Raw genomic sequence first — 26058 nt, forward strand, 5'->3', positions numbered from 1 at the left:
ATATATTATGGGTCGAGAATTATACATATCATTAAAATTTAATAAAAAATAATGTGTAAAACATTGAAAAATAATTGTAAAATTTTGTGATATTCAGATAAAAATTATTATTTCGACAAACAAGGTTTCTGAAATTTAATTGGGATCGGGATGTTTCACCACCTATTTTGTTACGTTTTTCTGGTGAAAACTTCCATAAAATAACTTTTTTTATGATTTTATGTATAAGAATATTATTTATTTAGTAAAAATCAACCACATTATGCATAAAATGTATCATTTTTTAAAGTGATGAACACGTTAATTGCAATCAGCATGCTTATTTCCGTACTCGACTTCCTACTAGACTGTGAAACTTGCAAAGTTGCGTTAGCGCGACGGCGTGTTGTGCAAAGTTGTGTTAGCGCGACGGCGTTTTGTGCAAAGTTGTGTTAGCGCGACGGTGTGTTGTGCGTAAGCGCGACAGCGTGTTGTGCAAAGTTGCGTTAGCGCGACAGGCGTGTTGTGTGTTAGTGCGACGTCGCGTTTATCTGAACGCGATGTAGCGCTAACGCAAATGGGCCTATCCGGACACCATACTACACATTCCTTTATTATTGCTTTACAACTTTAGCTTGGTCAAATAATGTGTTTCGGGGCATAATTTGCAGGTAAACAAGATGAAAAACTGTATTTTTAACTGTCATTTTCAATGAAAATAAAGAAAACCAGACATGAATATTGAACCGGAGTTTTTTCATATTCGACAAAGGAAATGTATCCAGGTTGCCTACAGTCTCTCAGAAAACGGTAATTAGTAAGTTCATGGCCTCTTCTTTAAATCAATATCAAATTTAATATAGGTATCCGGTTTACTTTTCATATGATTTCAAATTGAATGTCATGAAAATACCCTATTTTCTATATAATTCTGCTAAAGCTGTAAAGTACGGGAAAAAGAAAGTTGAAATTGATTATGACGTCATAATGGATCTAGCACCAAAAAATTAGTATAAAGTTATTTACTAGATCTTGACCTTAAAGCAATTATTGAAAATGATAGATACATCAAATGAGCAAAACATGCATTGTGACTTGCTTTTGCCGTTTGAATTTCGATGGAATATTATATGAATTTCATAACGTTTATCCCTATAAAATCCATAATCATCAAAATTTAAAGTATACATTTTTAAACCCCACCTCTATTTGTATATGATCTGAATAAATCGTTCTGAAGAAATTCGGAAATCTGGTTTTATCACTCAAAGACACGCACGTTGAGGAATATGACGTCATCGGGGGCGAGATTGTGACAGGAAGTCTGGATAGAATAGTAGCCACGGATTCTGATTCAGAACTCCTTGTTGCACCAATGATGCCTGTGAAGATGATTCTGTTATTCACCAATAAAGTTTTTGTAGATCGCATTGACTATTTCAATTGTTAATACTGTAGGGCATATGGCAAAAAATGTGACCAATACATTAATTGATAGCAACATCAAATCGGATACAAGCCAGAAAAACATGATTTTCTACTGTTATACACCTATATATGACTTAACCTTAATTACAAATACTTCTAAATTTGAGGGCAATTACAATTTCATTCTACTTTTGTGGGAATAGCTACTTTTCAGTAAAACTTTTGCTTAATTTAAACAGGAAAAACCTTGATGTACTTGTAAAACCAAGATAACCAAGGTCTGCTTCTTTTTCCTACCTAGGATGTTTTGAGATTTCTCCTTAATTGCTGTAGCGATCTCCATCGCTCTGTACCCGGACAGCTGTTCTGATTGACATGTAGGGTACGCAATCAATCCTAGAAAGTATGATAAATGAATGTAACTATATTAAAATTAATTGATATATAAGCAAGAGGCACTTTCCAGACAACAGACATAAATGATCGTGTATGATCCATCTGCGTGGTGCAATATGATTTATTTTTGTTCTGGCGAACATTAAGTTTGATAGCTTTTTCAAAAAACACAGAATAATCTGTGATGATTGATTTTGTTGTTTTTTTTTATAAACAGAGAATAAATAAAATAACATAAGGGAATGATCTCTATTAAAATTGCAATTGTTAAAATAGTACCTATTTTGACTCCCGAAATGTAATTGTTGTCATTCAGTCGCCGTATTGCCCATTTCACTGCTTCCAGTTCCATAACAGACGATGTTGAGACTTTACCATTACATTCGCCATAACTTGTGGAGGAATTTAAAGTGAATAAACCAGCAAAACTTACATCACCCGGAACTCAGGTGGCAGGAGAAATAAAATGTGTTCACAGAAATCACACTCAATATAAGGAATTGTAGGTCTATCTGGGAAAAAAATTGAACATGACAAAACTACATGTATATAATGTGAATAGACCAAGTAAGGTTGATTAGTGCAACATCGCTCCATGGTGGTTTGGGTCACAGTTTGTATAACGCGATGATGCAGTGAGGATGATGATATCACGATGGTGCTATGACTATGAAACGATGCATAATATTACTCCATCGTACCATCGCCGTGGCATCATCTCGTCATCATACAATAAACCCAAAATAGTTCCATAAACAAAAAATAATGTATTGTTAAAAATATAAAAGCTCTTGCAGAAGAAACCTATAGACGACAGTACGAGCGACATGCTAATTCTTCCATGGCACCTGATTCCCCTTTAAATGTTTTTGAGGTCCGTGTTTCTCTGCTCCTATTTTGTATAATTGTTTTATGGAGTTTGCTCTTGAATACTATTCGTTATCTCCATAGGTTTCATTGTCTTTACATTTTTTATCCTTTCCGCCGTCTCCTAATGTTGACCCCTTTTTGTATCCTTTGGTACTATAACTTGATTCAATTTAAATATAATTCTAGGTAAGAGTTTCCTACTCTATGAAGAATTTGACTGGGTGAAAAATAGGGATGGAAGGCTACTATCAAGCTTCGATCAAGTTAGATCGGTTTTAGAAATACGAAGAAATCTAAAGGGTTAACTATCTAGGTTTTCATTTGAATACTAAAGACATTGGCAAAAAAATAAATAAATAAAAAAAAAAATAAAAAAAAAAAATAAAAAAAACAAGTGCAAGGCATGTAATAATAGCCACTGTATTCAAAATTAATGTGTTACCTGTATGAGAAAAAATCTCTTTTGCGTTTTCCTTGAAAAAGATTTCCCGATTTACATAAAAAAAACAATTTTAATCGCTGGAAAGGAAATAAGTTGAGAAAAACAGGAAGAAGAAATCAACTGTTTGTACCATTCAGAGCGTAACAAAAAGCCTTTAAAATATTTTTTATTAAAAATGAATTTCTACTGGACAGAAAGTAGGTATTTATGTAATAATAAAGATTTCCCTTGCATTCAGTCTGAATTATTAAATTATGTCCGAAATTAGCTTAGTAAATAAAATCTGATAGAAATTGCCATTCTACCTAACATTTTGTTAAAAGTGTTGTTATAAGTTTGTTTAAGTTTAAAAAAAAATTATCCAAGAAGATTTTTTTTAATCTGAAAAGAGGGTCTATTAAATTAATGAGTTGTGTGCAAAAATGTCTTGTGTTTGGTTTTCCTCAAGTAGCTTACAAGTACTGAATCATGCATTAATCTCTAAGAAAACAAGCAAATTCAAAGAAGTGTTGTCCAACGCTTTTGGTGTCTTTTTGGGTGAATTTCATTTTTTATGACATATTCTATAAAATCTTGTCACAGGTAATACACATGTCAAACATGAAAGCCCTATCTCGTCTAAATCAAAAGTTAAAAGGAAGTAAAACACTGTTGACCCCGTATGGCAAAATAACGAAGATTAAACTTTTCTTAAATGCAAATTAAATACTAGTACATGTATATTGGTACCCAAAGTAGGGCCATCTCACAAGAAATACGATTGTGAAATATGAAAGCCCTAGCACCACCTGTTCAAAAGTTATGGTCAAGGATAAGTTTTTGAAAAGTAGGTCAAATCCAAGGTCAAAGGGTCAAAGTTTTTTAGTTTTTTTTTAAAAAGGTCTTGCTACAAATATTATATAGGTGAAGTATGAAAGCCCTTGCCCAAACCGTTCAAAAGTTATGGCCAAGGTTAAAGTTTTTAAAAAGTTTGTCAAACTCCAAGGTCAAGGTCAAAAGGTTAAAGTTCTTTATATCCAATGAAAATTCTTGCCACAGAATCTACATGTTTGCATTGGCGAAGTATAAAATCCCTTGCCCGAACCGTTCAAAACTTGCGGCAAAGGTTAAAGTTTTTAAGAAGTAGGTCAAATACAAGGTCAAAGGGTCAAAGTTGTTGGAATCCAAGAAAAGGTCCCATCACAAGAATTACATACATGAAGTATGAAAGCCGTAGTCTTTACCGTTCAAAAGTAGTTATGGCCAAGATTCAAATTTTAAAATAAGGTCAAACTCCAAGTCAAGGTCAAAGTTGTTGGAATCGAAGAAAAGGTCCCATCACAAGAATTACAAACATGAAGTATGAAAGCCCTAGCCTTTACCGTTCAAAAGTTATGGCCAAGGTTAAAGTTTTTTTTAAGTACGGTAATCTGCAAGGTCAAGATCAAAAGGTCAAAGTTGTTGGTATCCACGCAAAGGTCTTGCCACAAAGAATACATGCATATGTGAAATACGAAAGCCATAGTATTTACCGTTCAAAAGTAATGGCCAAAGTAAAATCTTTGATTTTTTGTGTAAAAGTGAGTCAAACTCCAAGGTCAAATTTGGTGGAACCGAAAGAAAGGTCTTGTTACAAGGAATACACATGTGAAATATGAAAGTAATAGCTCCACTAAATCAAAAGTTATGAGCAAGGTTAAAGTTTTTTGTGACGGACGGACAGACAGACTGACTGACAGGCGGACAGACGTCAGGTGAGCATTTTCACCGATAGGTCTGGTGACCATGGTCATTATTCTATGGGGGTCATTATTCGTCTTTACACCGGCTTACTAACATAGTTTGAGACCACCTGCATAGTTTGAGACCACCTGTTCCGTTTTCCCAAAATTTCCCGATCTCTGTGTACACCACTCTGCCTCAGACTCCACCTTTAAATTACCAGTCTCAGTGGTAAAATATCGTTTTTCATTGGTTGCATGAGTTCTGGTAGTCAATCACCTGTTAGGATGTTTTCACCCTAAATTCAACAATGCCTTTGTAGTTGCTCCTCTTAAAAAGTACAAATTGTTCCACTGGCTCAATCCGTGGTAATGTGAAGATCGTCTTTTCTGCCAAAAACTTTCTAATCACAGGATTCGATCTACCTGAAGATCGACTTCCGACACCAATATCATGATAGGATGTCTCCCAATTGCTATCTCAATATTACTTTACTTTTGAACTTAAATTCATCATCTGCCATATAAGCTTCCATTCTAGACTCATGAATTCCAAATGCTTAGTTTGTTTTCCACTTGTCCAAAAAAGTGGACAGCATCTTAAAAGAAGTAAACTCTTAGTATCTTCATACTATTTATCATCACATTAATAAACATTCCAGCTACGTAAGAGAAGGAGTCAATCATGCCAGATACACGACCATTTGAACCATTTTCTCTATTCTTCATTTTAGCATTGCTTTCCCCTTAAGTCCTGCTAACAGAAATGTCTAGTTTTTTTCCGGACATTTTCACTAAAATAACTTTTAAAATCACAAAATATTCTATCATATCTACTTTTACTTTGTAGTGGTGGCTCTTTGGAAGATTTTTTTCTCCAATTGTCCTGTGGCTTGTATGAGTTCTTGAATTTCCTTGTTTATGACAGCTATATTCTTTTCCAATGTTGACATCCTTACTGATCACCACAAAATGGAGTCAACTATTTTAATAGGTTCACAATTTATTGTGTTGATATATATTATGGATCATCTCTGTGCTTAAATTCACCAACGATTTTTACAAACTTCTTTTGAAGTTTATAAATGTACCTTCTATCCATGGACAATTAGCAATTTATTGTGTTGATATATATTATCGATAATTCTGTGCTTAAATGCACCAACGATTTTTACAAACTTCTTATGAAGTTTATAAATGTACCTTCTATCCATGGACAATTTCGCAAAGTTAGGCATGATTCAAGCTTAAAACAAGTGGAGTTATGAATCTGAGTAGTTTACTTTCATACATAGTACTGGTCAAACGACCGTCTTCTCAGTTTTCATTTTGATAGTGGTGCAGTGGTAAGAGCTCTTGTTCTTAGAGTTCAATGCTTGAGTTGATCCTTGCTTCGGGGGCTCGGACTCCACTTTTGGACGTGGAGACATTTCCTTTGGATGAGACTGTATAAATCGAAGTCCCATGTTGCAGTAAGCGCTGGTACATAAAAAATCCTTCTAAGCTCAATGGTTCTGAGTTCCGTGTCTAGCATAGGTATAAGAGGATTTGCGGATAAGAGATTGGTACCACAAAGCGTAACAGACAGACGGGCAGACGTAACGATTACTACATGTATATACACTCCCGCTTTACAAGCGGGTGGTATAATAAACGTGAAATATACATCACAGGAATGTGAACATTGTGAACTTTCTCAAACCTGTCGAACCTGGAGACCATAAACTGAGAACAGACTTAAGTCAAAATTTTTATTTTTAAAATTTCTTGAGTTCTGCTTGATGTATTTGATTAAAAATTGGCAATTCTCTATAACACTTCAATTTAAATATTTGGTGTAAATTATGCCTCATTATCAAAATTATTTCAAATGTTACACTGGTTTTAAATTTTGACTTAAGTCTGTTCACAGTTTATGGTGGACAACAGACAAGAGAATTTTTAAAAAGCTAATTGTAGGTAGAATGTGGATCTTTCTTCCTATATGTTTTTTTATAATCATTAATTATTTATACTAAATGAACACTTAGGGTTAGGGTTAGCACTAGGGCTAGGGTAAGATGTTAAGCTAGGGTTAAGGTTAAGGTTAGGGCTGAGGGCTAGGGCTAGGGCTAGGTTTAGGGTTAGGGTTAGCATTACAGGGCTAAGGGAACAATAGGATGAGGTACTAGGGCTCGGGCTAGGGTTAGGGTTAGGGTAAGCATTAGGGGTTAGGGTTAGCACTAGGGCTAGGGTTAGATGTTAGGGTTAGGGTTAGGGTTAGGGTTAGGGTTAGGGTTAGGGTTAGGGTTAGGGCTAGGGTTAGGGTTAGCACTAGGGCTAGGGTTAGATGTTAATCAAAGTATATTAGGTCTAATAAGCCACACAGTATTTATTTGACATAATTTTATTATAAACAATTAATTTGTTTTATGTTTTTTGTTAGTCTATTTGATGAAGTGCTATCAGATAATGCATGTTTTTCTGCCCCCCTCCTATCACAGGAAAATATCTTCAAAAGGTGAATGATTCGTAACAATGCATGCTTTAATATAAATTTGATGAAGTTAAACCATGTAATCATTAATTTTATTTACAACATTTAAAGACAAGAATAGTGTTTATTTTGAAAAAAAAATACTTTCATTTTTTTCAATCAACCCCACTGAATTTTCAACCTTTGATATTTTCCCTGACCAAATAAAATGATTGGCATGGGCTATGTGTGTCCAAGCATCTTTTACTGTTAGTTAGCAATGGATTACATTACTTCTGAGATGCATTTTTCAATAAAAGTAAAATAGGATAATTCTTTCGAAATGTGCACATCCCTGTAACGATAGCAGTATTCAGGTAAACGTTTTTATCACTGCGTTTGACGCGTTTTCTCGACCTACATGGATTTTTGCTGTACATGAATGTATTCCGTGTTAGTGTTATCTATATTGCAGCAAATGCATTCAAAAATAATTTAATTCTCGGTATAGTTCTATTTTGTTGTTGAATTTATACTTTTCAAACATGTATTTGGTAGTTTATGGTCTTCTAAAGGCCGGTACACGGTAAGGCTTGCCTTATAAGTCATGGAACTTACGTTCTAGCCTTACCGTGTGTACACCCATATACACGTTTTTTCGAGCCTTATAAGTTTGACTTAGGAATAGAACACTGCTCCATTTCTTAATACAAGACTTAGCTGACTTTTATTTCTTAACCAATGAAAACCTTCCACTTAAAGTTCAGTCTATTTTTATAAAACCATACACGTTGGTTTATGTTCTTATTCGTTTCATTCAAACGAACATAAAACATTTATGAAATAAACACAAACTCGTGAAATAGGATATGAAGCGCTCTGAAAGTGCAGTTTAATTATTACACACAATACATATTATATCTCTTTTTCTATTGTCCTCATCAATGTCCAAATTAAATCAAAAATAAATATTTTCAACAAAGTATAAATCTAGTATAATATTCAAAACTAAGCGATGGGCGGGTGTGTGGGACTTATAAGACTGCACGAAACAGAGCCTTCGAATGGTTTTCCCTATACAAAATTTCTTTCATGGTCACTAATAGCCCGTGCTATGAATATTTATGTCACCTGATAAGGTGACCGTCCTAACAACCAATACATGACGAGAATAAACAAACACAAACACGTGTTTGCGTAACATTAATAAATACGTTTATGTTCTTATTCGTTTCACTCAAACGAACATAAAATATTTATAAAATAAACACAAACTCGTGAAATAGGATGTGAAGCGCTCTGAAAGTGCAGTTTAATTATTTCGACGATTAAGAAGATTAGAACTGACACGAATATCCTAAATGCCCAAATTTTTAGTAACTGAAAGTTTTTCATTTTGATTTTCTTTAACATAACCATCTTTAGAATTGTCTGACCTCCACCGCCCATGCTTTTTAAACGAGTCTGTCGCTAACTCCTGCTGCGGCTGAGGGTTACCTGAGACCGCAACGACTGGGATAGAAAATCTACTTGCTTTAGTTGAACCCTTCAAGTGAATCCAATATGATTTCTCTTGCTCTTGTATAAAAAATTGGACGAATTACCCGATTTCGTCAGTTTATAAGTTTGGGAATTTTTTACAAAATGACAGAGATCTAAACAAGAACACAGGATAATGCATGCTCAGTGTTTATAAATTAAAAACTTTATATTTACAGGACAGGTATCACAAAATGTTCTAGCAATACAAACTTTATGACCAGTTTTATAAACATCTGTTTTACTTTTAACAATGTTAATTTCTACACAATTAGTCTGTATACAGATATCTGAGTAACGAATATTAACTATTTCTGAAAATCTGAAAAATCCTGCAAAAGCTAATAAGCACATACACAATGTTCTTAAATTATATAAATTTCCATCCTCTCCAAATGTAGAAACCAGAGTTTTCAAATGTTCAGGCGTTATATGTTCTTTTTTAATCACTGGTTTCGATGTCTCTCTAACTGCCCCTTCCTTAACAGTTTTTACCAAAGCTGAGTCACAAGGATCTATATAACCTGCTAGGCTATGTGCCCAACTGATGGCATGTATAGCTGAATGAATTGTGCCAGACGATTTACATTGTTTTGCTAAATGGATAATATATAGTGCAACGTTGATTTCCGAAGCAGGAAGTGATTGAATCCCAGGGTTAAAGCCGCTACACCACTTACAAAAGGTATTAAAGCGTACCTGTACTGTTTTGCTGAATGCAAAGGCCTTAGATGTTACACAATATCTGGGTAGTTCAGACGCAAGTTCCGCTAGACGATGATCCTGTAATCCACAATTAGTTCCCGTCCATCTGCCCACTTTAAATATATCTGAAAAATGTGTTTATTAAAGCAAAAAATTAGCATCTTCTAACTTTAACATATTATATGTTGTATCAGGACCTTCATCATCTGCAATACACCCTCTCTGATGTACCAGAACCACTTGTCATCTGCAATACATCATCTACACATTTGCCCAGCTCGGCAAAAATCTTTGTTTAAAGTGTACCAGGGCCTAAACCATCTGCAATACACCATCATAAACTACAAATTTGTAGCCTCTAAACATACCACAAGTATTCCAGAGCCAACATATAGAACGAAAGATACAGTTCTTGTTATGACCTTGACTGATTATCTCACTCCTATCTTTAAACAATAACACATCTTTAACATACGCCTTATAAGATAGTTCTGAATCGAATAACATTGGCCAAAAAACAGCTGAGGGCTAGTTAGGTACAATCAAAATACCATAGGCTTTGCAATCTAATAAATGTTTTATAGTAGAAACTATCAAATGAATGGGAGGACTAGCCAATTGTTTTCGCCCACCCAATTCTGTGTAAAACAATCTACAGCCTCTGATTCAGGATTCCAAAATTTTGAGTTATATCTAGTAAGTTTACGATTGTTAAAGTTTGCGAATCTATCTGCAGAGAAAGGACCAAACATAGAACTAATAAATTGAAAAAATTCATTTGTAACTTCCCAAATCATCGTGATCAATAATTTTACTGAAAAAATCTGCCTTTTCATTTTCTTGATCACTGAACCCATTGAACATCAAGGGAAATTTTATTTTCGGCACACATTTTGAAAATACTATATGCTAAAACTTGTAAGTGATGCTTCATGCTACCAGAGTGTACTATTTTCGCACAACTTTGATTATCAGTAAACCACTTTACTGTCATATTTTGTAGTTCTTTCTTAAAAGAAGCCAACGCCAATTCTATGGTCTTCAACTCTCTCCATGTAGAACTCATACTTTTCTCATGTTCTTTCCACATCAAATGGAACACCTTAGAATTAACTTCAACTGTATATGCACTTGATGCTGAATTACTTGCATCTGAATAAATGATTACGTTTTTTCTTTTAACAGAATGTAAAAATCTTGTACTGTCACAACGCATACATTCTACCCAAAATTTTAGTTCTTCAAACACTTGATCTTTATGCTTGAAAAATAGTTTAGAATCCCATGATTCTTTCAAAGCAATTTCCATAGAAGAAAACCTTGTCATAATATTGCAAATGTTACCCATTACTGGAGTCATAGAAATGATCTTCCCCACTACTCTTGCAAGTTCCCTCGCTGTTACATCGGGAAAATGAGTGATAGTTTTCTGTAGACAACAGATAGCATCATCGATTCGTCTATCCGGAACTGAAATAGAGAATAGATTTGAATTCCATGTTAAACCTAACCATTCAATGACTTGTATTGGTATAAAATGTGATTTTTCAACATTGACCACCAGACCAACTTCTGACAACGTTTTCTGAATGAATTGAGAATCTAAAAGACATTGGTCCTCAGTAGAAGCGAACGCCAAACCATCATCTAAATATAATACAATCAAAATGCCATTTTTTCTCAAGTATTTCACGATGGGTCTTAAGCATTTAGTAAAAATGAATGGTGCTGACGATAGACCAAAAGGGAGAACCGTATAGCAGTAATACTTGTTTTCCCACTGGAATCCTAAATAAGTCTGATAATTCTCAGCTATATCTATGTGATGATACCCTGATTTCAGATCGAATTTAATACAGTAAAAACCCTTTTCAAAATAATCTAATGCCGTCTTCCAGTCTTCAAATTTTATTTTATCATACTTGACATATTTATTTAGCCTACTGAGATCAAGGATCAACCTCTTTTTGTTTTTGTTTTCGGCGACACTCAGTGGACTGCACACAAATGGCTGAAAAGGAACTTCTAAAATACGTTAGTTTTCCATCAAATCTGAAATCTTTGAAGTAACAAATTCAAAATTGTTTATAGCAGACTTGTTATTTTGAAAACACATAGAAGGAGGATGTGAAACGAAAGGAATTTCATATCCAGATTCAATAACTTTCAAAATAAAAGAATTTGTGCCAATTTCTCTCCATTTGCTAACATTTCTTTTCAAATTGTACTTTATCAATGACATTTGTTTTGAATTATTTTTCTGAAGGCATTTCACCTGGCCAGCAAGAGTAGAATAGCTTGTATAACCTGTATACTTATCATTGACTTTGTGACTTGTTTTGGGGGCAGTTGGTTTTCCAGTGTCCAGTGGAAAAACAGTTGAAGCATACGTCACTGGGCTGTGGTTGACGCCTTGTGAGTTTGCCACGAAAGGGCTGCTGCTGATATGTATATGGCTGAGATGTAGCAGTAGAGGAAGAACCAGAAGTAAGCTGGGCTGCTGAGCCTGCCGCTGCTGTCGATGTAGAAGCTCTGTAGGAGCCATACGGGTGGAAACGCTTGTTCTGGGCTTGTCTTTGCTGCCTAAGGGCTCGGTTTTCAGTGCTTCTAATTTTCTTCTCATCGTCAGAGTTGTCGGCAATTTCTCTGGACTGATACTCATTTACTGTCTTCCACCTGCAGGAGATGAATCGGCAATACGAATGTATTTCTGGCGCGTTTTCAGCTTTTTCTGCAATTCGCCTATTATTGACACTGATTCACTGTCTTTATTTTCGAAAGCTCTTATCCCTAGTTTTTCTAGACCCTCAAGAATTTCAGCATTAAAACCGTACTGAGCGCGATTCCCTTCAGATTTAATCTTAAGAGAAGAGTTTTCTTAAAGTTTCTTAGCAATAGACTCCGACTGTTCTACTTTAAGCTGACCTGAAAGGTTTTGAAATTGTGACTGCAAAACCCCTGTAACAAGCTTCACCACGTCCGAAATATCAAACGGAGGATTACGGAGGATTATTATTAGTCACTAGCAAAATTTCGTCTCCACAATCGCCCATAATCGACTGAATATAATGAATGAAGAAAAACGTGTAGACTGCACGAAATAGGGCCTTCGAATGGCTTTACCTATACAGAATTTCTTTCACGGTCACTAATAGCCCGTGCTATGAATATTTATGTCACCTGACTAGGTGACCATTCTAACAGCCAATAGATGACAAGAATAAACAAACACAAACACGTGTTTGCGTAACATTAATAAATACGTATATTGAAAGGAACATAAACAGGTCGAGACCACTACCTTATATGGAAGGCAATTTTCAATACGTGACGATGTCTTCGTCACGCCCATTCTCCAATCAATTGAAAGAGTCCCAAAGCATAACAGTCTACCACGTGTTTACGATTCAATGGCTACACGTGGTTTTCGTCGGTTTACTGGACAAAATTTAACTCGTCACCGGAAATACTGTAGAGCTTCTTTATAACTTTATTAGACCGAAATTGAAAGATTATATTCTAAAGTGATGCTCCATGCTCACATTTAATATTGGAGTTGTTTTAGATGATTAACAGGTGCGTCGAATACCGTACAAACGCTTTGACTTTTGCTTATGCATAAAACACTTTCTGATAATATTGAGGCTATAAATAATAATTGCACACTTTCTCCTGCTGTCTAAAAACAAGGACCTATATACTACCTGGGAAAGCTATACGTACACGTGTATCACGTGAAAAAAAACTCAATGTTTTATCGACACGAAAGCACGTATACGTCTCTTTGAACAATGGTATATTAGGCCGATGTATTATAAGTTGATATAAGGCTTCATAAAGCAAATTTTGTAAATGTGAGCATAAAAATCAAAGATTATACATCATTTTAAATATTTCTCTCACAAATTTAAAAAAAGAATTGAAAATAAGTTTCCAAGGGACAATTTAAGTTGCCTTTAATTTTCAACATAGCTAGGTACTTGTAGTAGCCCACAATGCATTTCGGCTCATTCAGCAATAGGTAAAGTAAACATATTTATTCTGACGTCAGAAAATCTAGTGGTCTCGACCTGAAAAAGTATAGTCGAATAAGACATGTAAGATAATGTTAACCTCCTCCTCTTTGTTAAGAAGTGTGAATGCTATCGCAGTAAAATTACTTCAAAGTCCTATAGCTAGTAATCTATTATTCTGTTAAATATTGTGCAATGTTTATGGCTCAAAACACATGGAATTTATGTAAATGTTGTTTATAATATTGTAAGTCTTGCCTTGGCGTGTACGCCCTGCAAAATGTAAGATTTAAGACTTATAAGGCAAGCCTTACCGTATGTACCGGTGTAAAGACGAATAATGACCCCCATCGAATAATGACCGGGGGTCATTTTTCGACAGCGATAAATAACCCCCGGTCATTATTCGAGGTAGAAAAATGACCCTTTTGCCCGTAGAAAAAGTATTATCATCCTAAAAATTTGCAGAACCCACGTGAAGAAAAATGACCCTCGTAGAAAAATGACTCTCTGTTGATTAAAACTGAAATTTTTAGGGGGCAAAAAAAAATTAGATAAAGAAGCATAATGGCCAAAATGCTTACCTGAGCTTATCTGGAATAAATTGATGATATGTTGATCTCATAACATACGATTATAGCTATATTTTAAGGTCAATGCGATGATTCAGAATCTAAAGGAGTAAAGATTTATCGAGCCTAAAGGGTTAGGTAAACATTGTTTTTCGATGGTGGGAATCATTGTACTGATAGAAAAAATTATCAGTATCATATTTTATTCTCCGCTTGAAAAGCGGGAGGGTATATAGTGATTGGGATGTCCGTCCATCTGTTACGCTTTGGGATATCCATCCGTTATCTGCAACCCCTCTTATATATAAAAATATGTATTTGTAAAACAGCCATGCCCCTGTATGGCAACATAGCGAAGATTAAACTTTTCTTAAAGGCAATTTAAATATAATGGTACCCAAAGAAGGGTCTTCTCACAAGAAATAAAATTGCAAAATAAGAAAGCCCTAGCACCAATTGTTCAAATTAATGGCTAAGGATAAGTGTTTGAAAGGTAGGTCAAACTCACAGGTCAAAGGGTCAAAGTTGATGGTTTCTTAAGAAAGGTTTAATGTAACAAGGATTACATTTGTAAGTATGAGAGTACTAGTTCTACCGTTTAAAAGTTATAGCCAAAGTAAATTAATTAAAAATTTGGCACTTTTGTGTAAAATGGGACAAACTCCAAGGTAAAGTCAAAAGGTCAAATTTGGTGGCACCCTAAGTAAGGTCTCGTCACAAGGAATGTACACAAATTGAATATGAAAGACATAGCTACAATAAAAGAAAAGAAGACCGCCAGATAGACAGACAGACATACAGACGGACACGATAAAACTATATACCCCCGAATCTTCGAATACAGGGACATAAAAAGAAATGGTCTTCAATTAACTTTTCATATAATGATACAGTTAAAAAAATGTAAATGTTTGTTCTGATTCTCATAATTATTAAATTATCTGAAAAATATACTCAGGACTGGGGAAAATCGTGGAGTAAAACAAGAATTAAGAAATGTAATGAATACTGTGTGCTAAATTAAAAGGTTATGTCTACATGTATAGTTTTTGCATTAGAATGTGTATTTTACACTAGTCCGCTTTACAGAGCATATTTTTAGGTGTTATACCCACCCCTTACTTATTTAGGAGGAAGTTGATTATCAACAAAAGCAACAACAAGAACAAAAAAAAACTACCCTACCTTTATTTTTCTATAAGGAGGCACTAAACATAAGCTTAAAATAATCCACTATTCTACTAATTTTCAACTGTTACTCTGACACAATACTTTCAAGTATTTAAAGTATGCTTTAATCATGGCGAAGTAAATTATGATATGATTGAACTTGTGTGAAGGCTTAGCTTCATTTCTGCATTTTATCTAGAGCCTCTTTCAGTATTATTGAAAGGTATAGAGTTTTATTAATATTTTTGCTTTTCATTTTTTGTTTGTTTTGATTAAACGTTATTTTTTTTTGGGGGGGGGGTTAAAAATTTCCTCCTCTTTCATTGTCAAATAGGATTTGCCAAACTTATACAAGCTATAAAGTTGAAATGAAGAAAAAATAATTTTTTCTATTAAAGAGTATTGGAATCTGATTGTTGCATGGTTTGATTTCTAAAAACAAGTGGAATATCATTCTTTAAGCAAACACTATAAGGAGGAATATTAAAGAGAAATTTTATTTAATTGACAATTTAAGAATCTCTTTTTACTTTAAAGGGTGTTATTTTTCAATTGGGGTCAATTTTTTATAGGACTAACATATAAAATAATGATCCCTTGGACACTTTTTCTACAAAAAATGATTTTTTTTCTACGGGTAGGGGGTCATTTTTTGTCGTTGAAAAATGACCCCCAGTCATTTTTCGATGGGAGTCATTATTCGTCTTTACACCGGCCTGTAAACTATGCTATTGGAGAAGTGTGCATGTCGACAGGCAGGCTAGAAAATCACTCAAGTGAAACAATTGTACAAGGGTATATATAGCAGGTACAGGTGACCAAAAATTTTCGATTAAATATGGCGGAATCGAAGAAATATGGCGGACAAAGGCGAGCAGGAATGTAGTAAGTCGTACAAAGATGAAAAATGATGCCTTTTTGAGAGTTCATGTCAGCTTTAAATACCCTCGTTATGACTTAATGTTTACCGCGGGTATTTCCTGCTTGAAACAGCAAAACACTTTCGTCATTTTGCACGAAAGAGTTTGGAACAACAAAAAGCACAATGGCTAAAGCAGCATTTTGAAAGATATACTGTAGAAATCGTGCGAAAATATTTTTCATGAAATAAAACTGAGTCCCATAATCAAACTTGGTGCTACATCCAAGACATTTTATTTGTTTCAAATCAAATCTTGGCTACTAACTAAGAGACCAAATTTGCAATAACTACAGTATGTAAAAAATATATTATTTAAACAATGCAGTAACTTTATTTTCCAAGACAAAACTAAAAAAGCATATTAAGTTTTTAGTCACAGCATATCAAGGAAAAACACATTTAATGCTGCATTTCTAATATATAGATCAGTTATTACTCAATAAATTTCTTGACATTCTCTCTCTCTATCCCCCCCTCTCTCTCTCTCTTTCAAAATATATATAATTTCATTGCACTCCCATTACATATGGGAAAAATATGCAAAAATGATGCATACCATGTTTCGAACCCATTCTCTGGTAAAAGTTCTAGTTGGAAGCCCACCAGCATATCCACTAGACCATTTCGGACACACTGGTATTGAGTGTTATTTAAAGTACACATTTTGTATTTCGTTTGGAGATTAATTTTTATTCAATTTTTACGTTTTTCAAAAATGTGCCTCTTTGAAACAAAAATTGGAAATGACAGTTTTGAAGGAAATTCTTGCCTCTTTGTTTATATATCAAAATTATTTTGTTTCAAGGAGGCACTTTTTCAGAACAATGGGGATTCCCTATTTAAAAAACGGAAAATCTGATATAATTTGTCATTAAACTAATTTTCACATCATTTATTGGCAAATTGGAAGTCAATACACACCATCCAAATATTGTTTCTCGTTGTGCTTTATACATTGTTGCATTTGAAAAAAAAATAATATGAGTTTCTGCAACTTAAAAATTCTCCTTTTAATCGGCTACACATTTAGGGAAAATAACAAAAGAACTGCAACACCCTCTTTTCGAAAATCTTAATATTCTCTACAATGTTGTTTAGGATTTTCATGTGGTGGTGTATATTCAAGTGTGTTCAAATTGTCAGATCATATCATTTTATTTATATATTTTACAAGCATATCATCAACACTTTTTTCTATTGGTTAGTGAGTCATTTTTTTCTATCATCATTTAGGTAGTCATAATTCATCTTTACACAATCGGAAAATTTCCTCTGCATATAATATGTACATAGGTGCATTCACACATTTCTGTTAAAAGGTATGGATACATGTATGTTTCTCCTGAAAAAGGTAGCAACTTCATGTGTTTTTTTATACACGACTTCCTTATGGAACAACTATTTTTACAGCAGAAGCAAAGGCGATATGCATACAGCTTGCTTTTGAATATATGAAATCTTCCACGGCGTACAAATTTTACAACTTACTCGGATTCACTCTCTTGCTTACAATCGATGAAAAATGTAAACATTGAACAACCATACATTTTAGATCTATTAATTCAATATCATTGTAAAGTTTGGTCATTTCAAGTCCCCATGTTTTGTTTTCTTTGAGTTACAAATCTTGGCATATTGGTTTAGCACTTTGTATTGTTCACAATTTGAGTAATTTGATCAGATGTATTGTACATTTATTATGTGATGTTCTAAAATTGGATACACAACTTCTCATGTCATCGTATGGAAAGTGAAAGTAGAACGAGTACATGTAATACATGAATATCCTTTCGTAATTAATGATGTTCTTGCTGAAATAATTGTATAAGTGCTGTTAAAAGAGTATGGACTGCTAGATGTTTTGATTAAATTACATTGTGCTAACACATGTTGTAGTCTTGCAGACAGTCTATTTTTTCTATTTACATGGCGGCGCATTTCATTATGGTATACTTTCGGTTTATTTTACTCTTGATCCGCGATGTATATTTGTACGCCCTTGTGGTTTTCAAAAGAAGTGAAAATGAACAGTTATAAGGTAGTTAATTAATTAACTAATCATTGTTGAATGAATGAAAGTCAAGTTATTTTATGGTGAAAAGGGGAGATTCTTCCGTAAATCGAGGAGTCTGCTATTTTTGATGTTAGGGTTAACGTAATTATTTTGGGCTTTTAGACGAAATTGGTAATTATTTGCTAATTGTTAAATCAGTTAATTGTAATTTGGTAATTGGTTTAATTTAATTGGGGAAAGTTTAGTTTTACCTGCTTTGGGGGTTTATTTACGATCATATATCTTGATTATTTCAGGATCCGATCGTAACTGAATTTCCAGTTGTTAATCATCTTTTATTCATTGATAATTATATATAAGTTTAAAAGATAGGTTTCAGCCATATATTTCGATTATTTCGAGATCCGGCTATTTATTTGGAATTCAATTAATATTGTGATATTTGTCAGTAAAAAGGGTGGTTAAAAGGCCTGGATATTTTTTTTTTTTTGGCATTAAAATTTTTTATGTTGGTTTTGCAGACTCAATAAATTTATAAAACTTAAATTTCAAGTTTAGTATTGTTGACTCAGGTTTAAAAGTGGAGTTAACCCTGTCTTCTAGATCCACTATAGCGTTACATCATCAAGGTAAATAAACTAAAGGGTGCTAAGAATATTTATTCCACAATTTTTCTTTCATTTTCGAGATGAAATACGATGACAAGTTATTTAAAATTTGTGATATTTCATGTTCACAGAGTCCATTCTTTATACTGATAAGGTAAATATGGAGAGTACAGATTTTAATACTCAGTTTCTGACTTATAGGCGAGTTATTAAAAGATTGGTTTTATTTTCTGGACGACAAAAGGTAGTATTATAAGATTATGCATAAAATGCAAGTATTATTTTTCAGTAGGCATTACATATTTTTTTATGATTTAGAATTAAATTCCGACGTCGATGTTTTGATTGAAACCTTGCATAAACGTTACAGTTTTGATTTAAAATTGTTAACTAATCTTGGCAAAAGTTGGACCGACTTATTAGCGGTCAAAAACTGTAACTAGAGGTACTGTGAGCAATGAGCTCACTAAATGATACCCCCCGCCTCCCATATGAATATATTGGCAGTATCCATGTTTTGCTCTGGAAAATCCAAAATATATGTCAGATCAACAAGTAAAATAGGAGGTGCACAATGGCAATTTGTAATAAAGATTCTGTGAAAGTTTCATTAAATTTCCTTCAGTGGTATGAGAGGAGTTGCGGATAAGAGATGGGTACCCCAAAGCGTAACAGACGGACGGACGGACAGACGGAAGGACGGACAGACGTACAGACGGACGGAAATACTGATTACTATATACCCTCCCGCTTTTCAAGCGGGGGGTATAAAAATCACAACCATCTTATAGGAGTGCCGATTTACATGTATAAGCGAGTAATATACGGTTAATATACAAATCCTTTCAAATACTAAAACTATGTAAAATTTATCACGCCAGTAAAGAATTTCAAAATGATAAACATATCTTTTGGAAAAAAAATTACTTAAGTCTGTCTTACACTTAAACTCATAACTTTAGTATGCTGCAATATAAGCAGTGATGAAACAAAAGTAAATAAATCCTACATTTTCACACAAAATGAATATCATTTCTGTAATATGGGTGCTTTAAAAATGCTTACATTTATAGAAAAAAATTCCTTTAACATCCGGGAGAAATGCATTGATGTAAATATAAAGAACAATCTTGTTTTTTTTTTGTAAGACTAGAAAATTTATCTATTTAATTAATCACTACATTGACATTTTCGAAAATATTTCATAATGGAATGAACATTCTTAAGATTTAAATGGAAGTATTTATTTTATGCAATTAGACTATCCTCTTTGAAAGTTACTTAGTTACCATTTTTATTTTCAATAGTTTAAACCCATTCCATTTATTTCTTTCATTAAAACTTACCGTTCGCATGGTGTTTTTGTGTATCAAACACGTCTTCTTTGAATACTATTTGTTTTATATACAAAATATAACCCGAATGTCTCATAACAACATACACCTCTTTACGAAATGAACTACATTTGTTTCTTTGTTTTTTAGGTTCTTTCTAGTGGGTGCATTTGTATCCCGAGATTTTGTATGGTAATTGGTAAGAATGGCGGAAGGTGGAGAAAATCCACGAAAAGACGGTACGTTTAACAGAATCTCGATGTTTAAAATTTAATTTATTTCATTATAGGACTTACTTTAAATTTTTGTCCACTAAGAATTGAATTAAAAAAGGGAACGAGTTGCAAACTTTATGGAGGGTGTAGACTTAATTTAGAACCGTCAAATCATTTTTAAAGTCATTATTGGACTAACAAAATAATTGATAAAGTTAATGCATATAATTCAGAAGTTTTGATGATAAAAGTGCTATCTAAGATACTTAAAAAATTGCCCAAAATCTATTAACATGTCGACTGAAAAGTAGAATTAAATTGATTGAAAATACCCGGTATACATGATATCTCGGAAACAAATCCAGAAGATGTTTGTGTCACCGATTGATCCGATGAAGCGAAAGTGACCCCCGTAGAATATTGACCAGGAGGTCATTTTTCTACATAGACAGTAATCCAGGGTCAATATTCTACGTCAAGTAGAGTCATTTTTCGACCGTAGAAATCCATTCAAGAACAGTGATTCTACGATTCCACACACGTTGAAAAATTACCCCCATAGAAATCGGACCCCTACTTTCTAATACAATAAAATCTTTTTTCTCTCTTTCCTTAATATATACTTTTTTTATACTTTCAAATATAAGGAGGTGGAATGACTTTGTACTTGACTCCTTCCAACATATATTTGATCGTATATTTTAATACTAAATGTAGCATCATAATCAATGTATCTGATATGGATTTTTTGGCTTGCAGAATCTAAATGAATATTTATTCATTGAGGAACATAAATTTATAATTATTTTTTTGGGTGTTTTTTTTATCATTGAAAGGTTTTTGTCCCCCGCTTTCGCGTACTAGGTACTAGGACTTTCATTTTTCACATATTTATTCTTTGTGGCAAGACCTTTCATTGGATACTAACAAGTTTGACCTTTTGACCTTGACATTGGAGTTTTAACTACTTTTAAAAAACTTTAATTTTGGCCATAATTTTGAACGGTGTGGGCTAGGGCTTTCATACTTCACATATGTAATCCTTGTGAGAAGTTCTTTCATTGGTTATCAACAACTTTGACCTTTTGATCTTGACATTGGAGTTTGAACTACTTTTAAAAACTTTAACTTTGGCCATAACTTTTTAACGGTCAGGATTAGGGTTTTCATCCTTCAAAAAATAAACTTCAATGATAATTTCTTAATAAATGACATATGATAGGATGTTCATATTAGACACAATATGTCATAAAAAATAACATCTCACCCACAAAGACACCGAAAGCGGGGAACCACAATTCTTTGAATTTGCTTGTGTTCCAAAAATTGTATAATATGTTTTTGGTAACCAGAAACTTGTAGGGAGGCCTCCAAAATTAATATTACCGATAAAAAGCACTTTTACCCATTTGAATTCATTTTTGAAAATTTTTACAAATCCAAAAACATTGCATAGAAGCAAGAAAAGCAACGTAATTTAACTGTATAAATTATTTCCCATAGCTCTTACATTTTAACTTATATGTAAATTGTGAAGCTTCAGAAATTACCCTTTTACGGTAGATAAAAAATACCAAGATACAATATCTTCTTAATACACAGGCTGTCCTCTTTTCAGGGAGATATATATTTGATATGAATACAGAAATTACCAATGCAATTGATGCAATAGGCAGATCAATGAGATTGTTGTTTTAGAAGCCTCTTATAAATTACTTTAGATCCATTTATGAGAATTCGCTAGAGCTTGAACGAAAGGTCGTAGTCTTGAGCCCTGGTCGCGACTGTCTTATTTCGATAAAAAACTCTGAAGTGAATGTTGGGGGGGGGGTCCGCCAAGCTCACGTCATGGCAGGTCTTGGCATGATAGAGATTTCACTGCTCAATGGACCTGAATACTGAGTGAAGTTATGAATTTAAAGCCCTTCACCGATACATGACTTTGTCTCTGTAAGAATGACAAATTCTCGAATTCTCGATCAATCAACACTCTGATGAAATTCCGAAAGCGGTTACACAGTCTCATTAAATAAACATCGTATTTATGAATCAAAGAAAAACTTTCAGCAACAGGAGTCTTACCATCGAACCAAAATTGTGAAACAAACTAATTACATGTATTACTCTCCATGTATTTATTATTTTGGAATTTTTCTTTTCAGTTTTACTGCACAATACAATTGAATACGTTTACTAGTATGTAAAAAAGGAGAATTTAATCAAATCAGTTTCAGTAATAAAAGTAGCAGTTTGTGGACGATTATCTGAAATACGGAATGACAAAAGAAACTAAAACAATATATCCCTTATCTTAGATATTGGGGCATAAAAGTGCCAACTTTTTACGTTACTATGTTTTACGTCTCTGTGTTAGAAATGCTTGCAATATAGTCCTCTCCTCTTCTTTGATCATAATAGATACATGTATAATCTGTATCAGCGTGTACATACTCGTTATGAAGTACTGTGTAAACTCCTATTCTGGAAAATATTCGATGTATTTCATCCTCACTTTATTCCTTAAAATCCTTAATCTCTAATCCTACACAGCAAAAGTTAGCGCTTGATTTTGTGTGGGAACACGCACGTGTATAATATGTACATATAATTATTAGCTTTAAAGTTAAAAGAGGGGGTTACAACCCCGTTACCCTCTCCAATCAAACCTCGCCTCCTTAAATACGCTAACACGGATCTCGCATGGTACTTGTTTCTAACTTAATGTGTTAGACTACATATTTGTACAATTCTAAATAATTTAATTTTACTCGTAACACTTCATTTGATTGGATAAAAGATTTTATCCATTTTGTATAACATAACTTGCCTACGTCACAATGAGTTACGTCAAAAAACGTATTACTCCGCTTGACGTTACTTTTAAAATTTAATCATTGTGAAGCCTTATTCTGGGGAGAAAATTATCTCATTGTCTCACTGAAATTAAATTATAAGGAATGAAGCTTATTTTTAACTTATATTATACGATATAACAAAACTTGGGGCAGTTTACGCTTTTTTATAAACCGCTTCGCAGCAGTGCAGGAACAGCGCGCTAGTCCACCCGGCTATCTAGGCAAGTCAAAAAACTTGCTTTCGATGCCGATGGAATTCTCGCGGCGCTGCCCTACACTACACGGTCATTGAGAATAGAAGTGAGGTACAGTTATTTGGACATTGGTTTTAACAGAAGATTGTTACCAATACATGTTGTAATGAAATTAATTATTATTCATAAAGCACATTTTACAAGAACTCTTAAACTAATATAACTGCCCTAAGTGAAGAAATATTAATATAGATAACACAAAGAAATTCACTTTATAATTCCGTTATATTAGTTTAAGAGTTGTTGTAAAATGTGCTTTATAAATAATAAAGCGCGCTTTTTTAAATCAATTTTTAAATCTTTTATTACGTAGATAACTTCGGAAGCCCATTGAGCTCATTTTGGTAGGTAAAAAAATAAATTTTTCGCGTTATAACGCGAAACTTTCGCGAATAAACGCGCAACTTTCACGAATAAACGCGAAACTTTCGCGAATAAACGCGTAACTTTCGCGTTATAACGCGAAACTTTCGCGAATAAACGCGTAACGCGTTAAAATTTCGCGTTTTCGCGAAATAATATGCATATATAATAATGTTACTCAGGAACCTTGATCTTGATTGACAGATAAGAACAAGAAAACAGACCGGAACTCTCAGCAACTTATTTAAGAAATATGATTTCTTCAGAAAATGTACTGGAGAAATGATGCGAGAATAGAATAGATTAGTCATCAGAATATTTTCTTCTATCTCTAATCCTTACTAATTTATAAAATGTTTTTTTTTCTTTTACATGTTTTACAAATTTTAAATTCAAGAAATTCTTTAGACTGATTATTTTTAAAGAAATATCTCCACTTGAAACTTTTTTTCAGGCTGTTTTTTAATCAAGAAAACCTTCTACATGCACAACTGTACCACTAGTTAATTAAGCAATCAATCATTCTGGACTAAAATTTTTACCCTATTGAAACATAACTTAAAAGTTAATGAACAGTGTATCACTTCATGAGCTTGACGGGCCATATGATGCTATTTAAATACAAATTATAATTGCATGTTGTTAATTACAAATTTATCCGGAGGGGTTATAGAGAAATTCGTGGACTAGGGCCAAAAATTAAAACGATCAAGGTATATACGGCAGAGTTTGTACACTTTGAATTAATAATTGTCAAATTTTTCCGATATCGTATTTCTATATTGAATCTAACGGAGACAAATGAAAATCTACTATCCAATTTTCACAATTCTGAGATCTTGTTCTTTATAAAATAAAATTATTTCAAATTTTCTAGAGAGTGCATAAATAAAGACGCCAGAAAGGGTGATTTTCCCGAAATTCATAATCTTTATATGTATAATCATAGGGATTGAAGTTTAACTTTTGTAAAACTCGCATAATCCTTGAATTCTTTGAACAGCGCTGAGAAAGACCATCCATAACGGTAAAGATGGATTCAATAGGAAGAAAACTTAAACTTGTAGCCTAAGATAGTCTAAGTTTTAAATAGCTTTTAATTGCTAATCATTGTCATAAAAAAACTTCATCACAAAATCAAAAGAAAGTTGAGACTTAAGCAAATGTCTTGGTTAAACAGCAGAAGTTACGCGCTATATCGCGAAAGTTACGCGTTTATTCGCGAAAGTTTCGCGTTATAACGCGAAAGTAACGCGTTTTATTCGCGAAATTTTCGCCTTTATTCGCGAAAGTAACGCGTTATAACGCGAAAGTTACGCGTTTATTCGCGAAAGTTTCGCGTTATAACGCGAAATTTTTTTTTTTACCTACCAAAATGAGCTCAATGGGCTTTCGTAGATAACGACTCTGGATCTGGTAGAAAGATTAAGAGGCAAAATGGTGAGACGACCGATGAAGAGGACCATGGAACACAAACACAACTTGTGGAAGCAATTCAATGCACTGAGAGGGGACAGGAAGGTAAAATACCAAAAAATATCGCTGTAAATACATGACAATTAAAATTACTGTATAATATTTGCTATCTAAATTTTTGTCGATGAAGATTTAAAAGAAAACATGAAAATATTTAATTTAGTTAGACATTTGTGTATTTAAAAGTTTTAAAAATGGTTTATATATACTAAAATACAATGTAGATGAAGATCCTCTTACTTTAGTGACAGGTGGAACATTTCCGTTCGCGGATGCAGATGGTCGTTATAATTTACTAGACACGAACAAAAAAATAAAAATACTTATTGGGAACGCTAGCCATTTATGTACATTGGGTACGTATTATCATTTCCATTCATTTTATGACACTTTCATTAATAGCGAGTATGAAATTGTGGCACTATGCTACATATATGACCTATTCAAGGTTAAAATCTATCGGTAACACTATTATTTTCTTGAAGTGTTCCATTATTTTTAGGTCACCTGAGTAACTCGGATGACCTATTGCTCTCCGTTTTCGTCCGTCGTGCTTCGTGCGTCGTGTGTCGTTTGTTAACATTTGAACATTTTCAGCTTCTTCTCTGAAACCACTGAGCCAATTTCAATCAAATTCAATATACAGCATCTATGGGTTAAGGGGAACAAAAATTGTGAATATAATGGTCCCTTCCCTACTGGGGCTTGAGGGGTGGGGCCAAAACCACTAAAATTATTGCAATTTTTT

At 33.6% G+C, this 26058-nt stretch overlaps 2 protein-coding genes and 1 long non-coding RNA gene across 3 annotated transcripts in view; 1 reads left to right on the forward strand and 2 right to left on the reverse strand.

Annotated features, from left to right (window-relative positions):
• LOC134251125 (uncharacterized) overlaps positions 1–25666 on the forward strand; it is a 33468-nt gene extending 7802 nt beyond the window's left edge. The window contains exons 2-4 of the long non-coding RNA XR_009988674.1: positions 20298–20386; positions 25233–25355; positions 25556–25666. This is a non-coding gene — a long non-coding RNA (uncharacterized LOC134251125). The remainder of the gene's footprint in view (positions 1–20297; positions 20387–25232; positions 25356–25555) is intronic.
• Positions 1150–2238, reverse strand: LOC134251124 (taste receptor type 1 member 1-like). The gene is made up of 3 exons (XM_062733484.1): positions 2083–2238; positions 1705–1803; positions 1150–1361 (listed from the first exon to the last, which is right to left on the reverse strand). Exons 1-3 carry the CDS (start codon positions 2153–2155, stop codon positions 1150–1152), a joined length of 384 nt encoding a protein of 127 aa, XP_062589468.1. The 5' UTR covers positions 2156–2238.
• LOC134251123 (uncharacterized) lies at positions 6117–12176 on the reverse strand. The gene is made up of 5 exons (XM_062733483.1): positions 11822–12176; positions 10859–10984; positions 9509–9639; positions 8707–8816; positions 6117–6294 (listed from the first exon to the last, which is right to left on the reverse strand). The coding sequence occupies exons 1-5, from the start codon at positions 12174–12176 to the stop codon at positions 6117–6119; spliced, it is 900 nt and encodes a 299-aa protein (XP_062589467.1).
• Positions 25667–26058: the final 392 nt, after the last annotated feature.

The sequence above is a fragment of the Saccostrea cucullata genome, unplaced genomic scaffold (assembly GCF_032062105.1).
Source record: "Saccostrea cucullata isolate Sc308-1 unplaced genomic scaffold, CSIRO_AGI_Scuc_v1 ctg7127, whole genome shotgun sequence".
NCBI classification, from domain to species: domain Eukaryota; kingdom Metazoa; phylum Mollusca; class Bivalvia; order Ostreida; family Ostreidae; genus Saccostrea; species Saccostrea cuccullata.

Coding starts and splice junctions, on each gene's coding strand:
- LOC134251124 (XM_062733484.1), bottom strand. CDS start 2,155: ATGGAACTGGAAGCAGTGAAATGGGCAATACGGCGACTGAATGACAAC. Junction 1,804..2,082: donor CATTTCGGGAGTCAAAATAG/GTACTATTTTAA, acceptor CATACTTTCTAG/GATTGATTGCGTACCCTACA. Junction 1,362..1,704: donor GAAATCTCAAAACATCCTAG/GTAGGAAAAAGA, acceptor TCATCTTCACAG/GCATCATTGGTGCAACAAGG.
- LOC134251123 (XM_062733483.1), bottom strand. CDS start 12,176: ATGAGTATCAGTCCAGAGAAATTGCCGACAACTCTGACGATGAGAAGA. Junction 10,985..11,821: donor AGTCAATGATAAGTATACAG/GTTATACAAGCT, acceptor TCTCTATTTCAG/TTCCGGATAGACGAATCGAT. Junction 9,640..10,858: donor TTCTATGACTCCAGTAATGG/GTAACATTTGCA, acceptor CACATTTTTCAG/ATATATTTAAAGTGGGCAGA.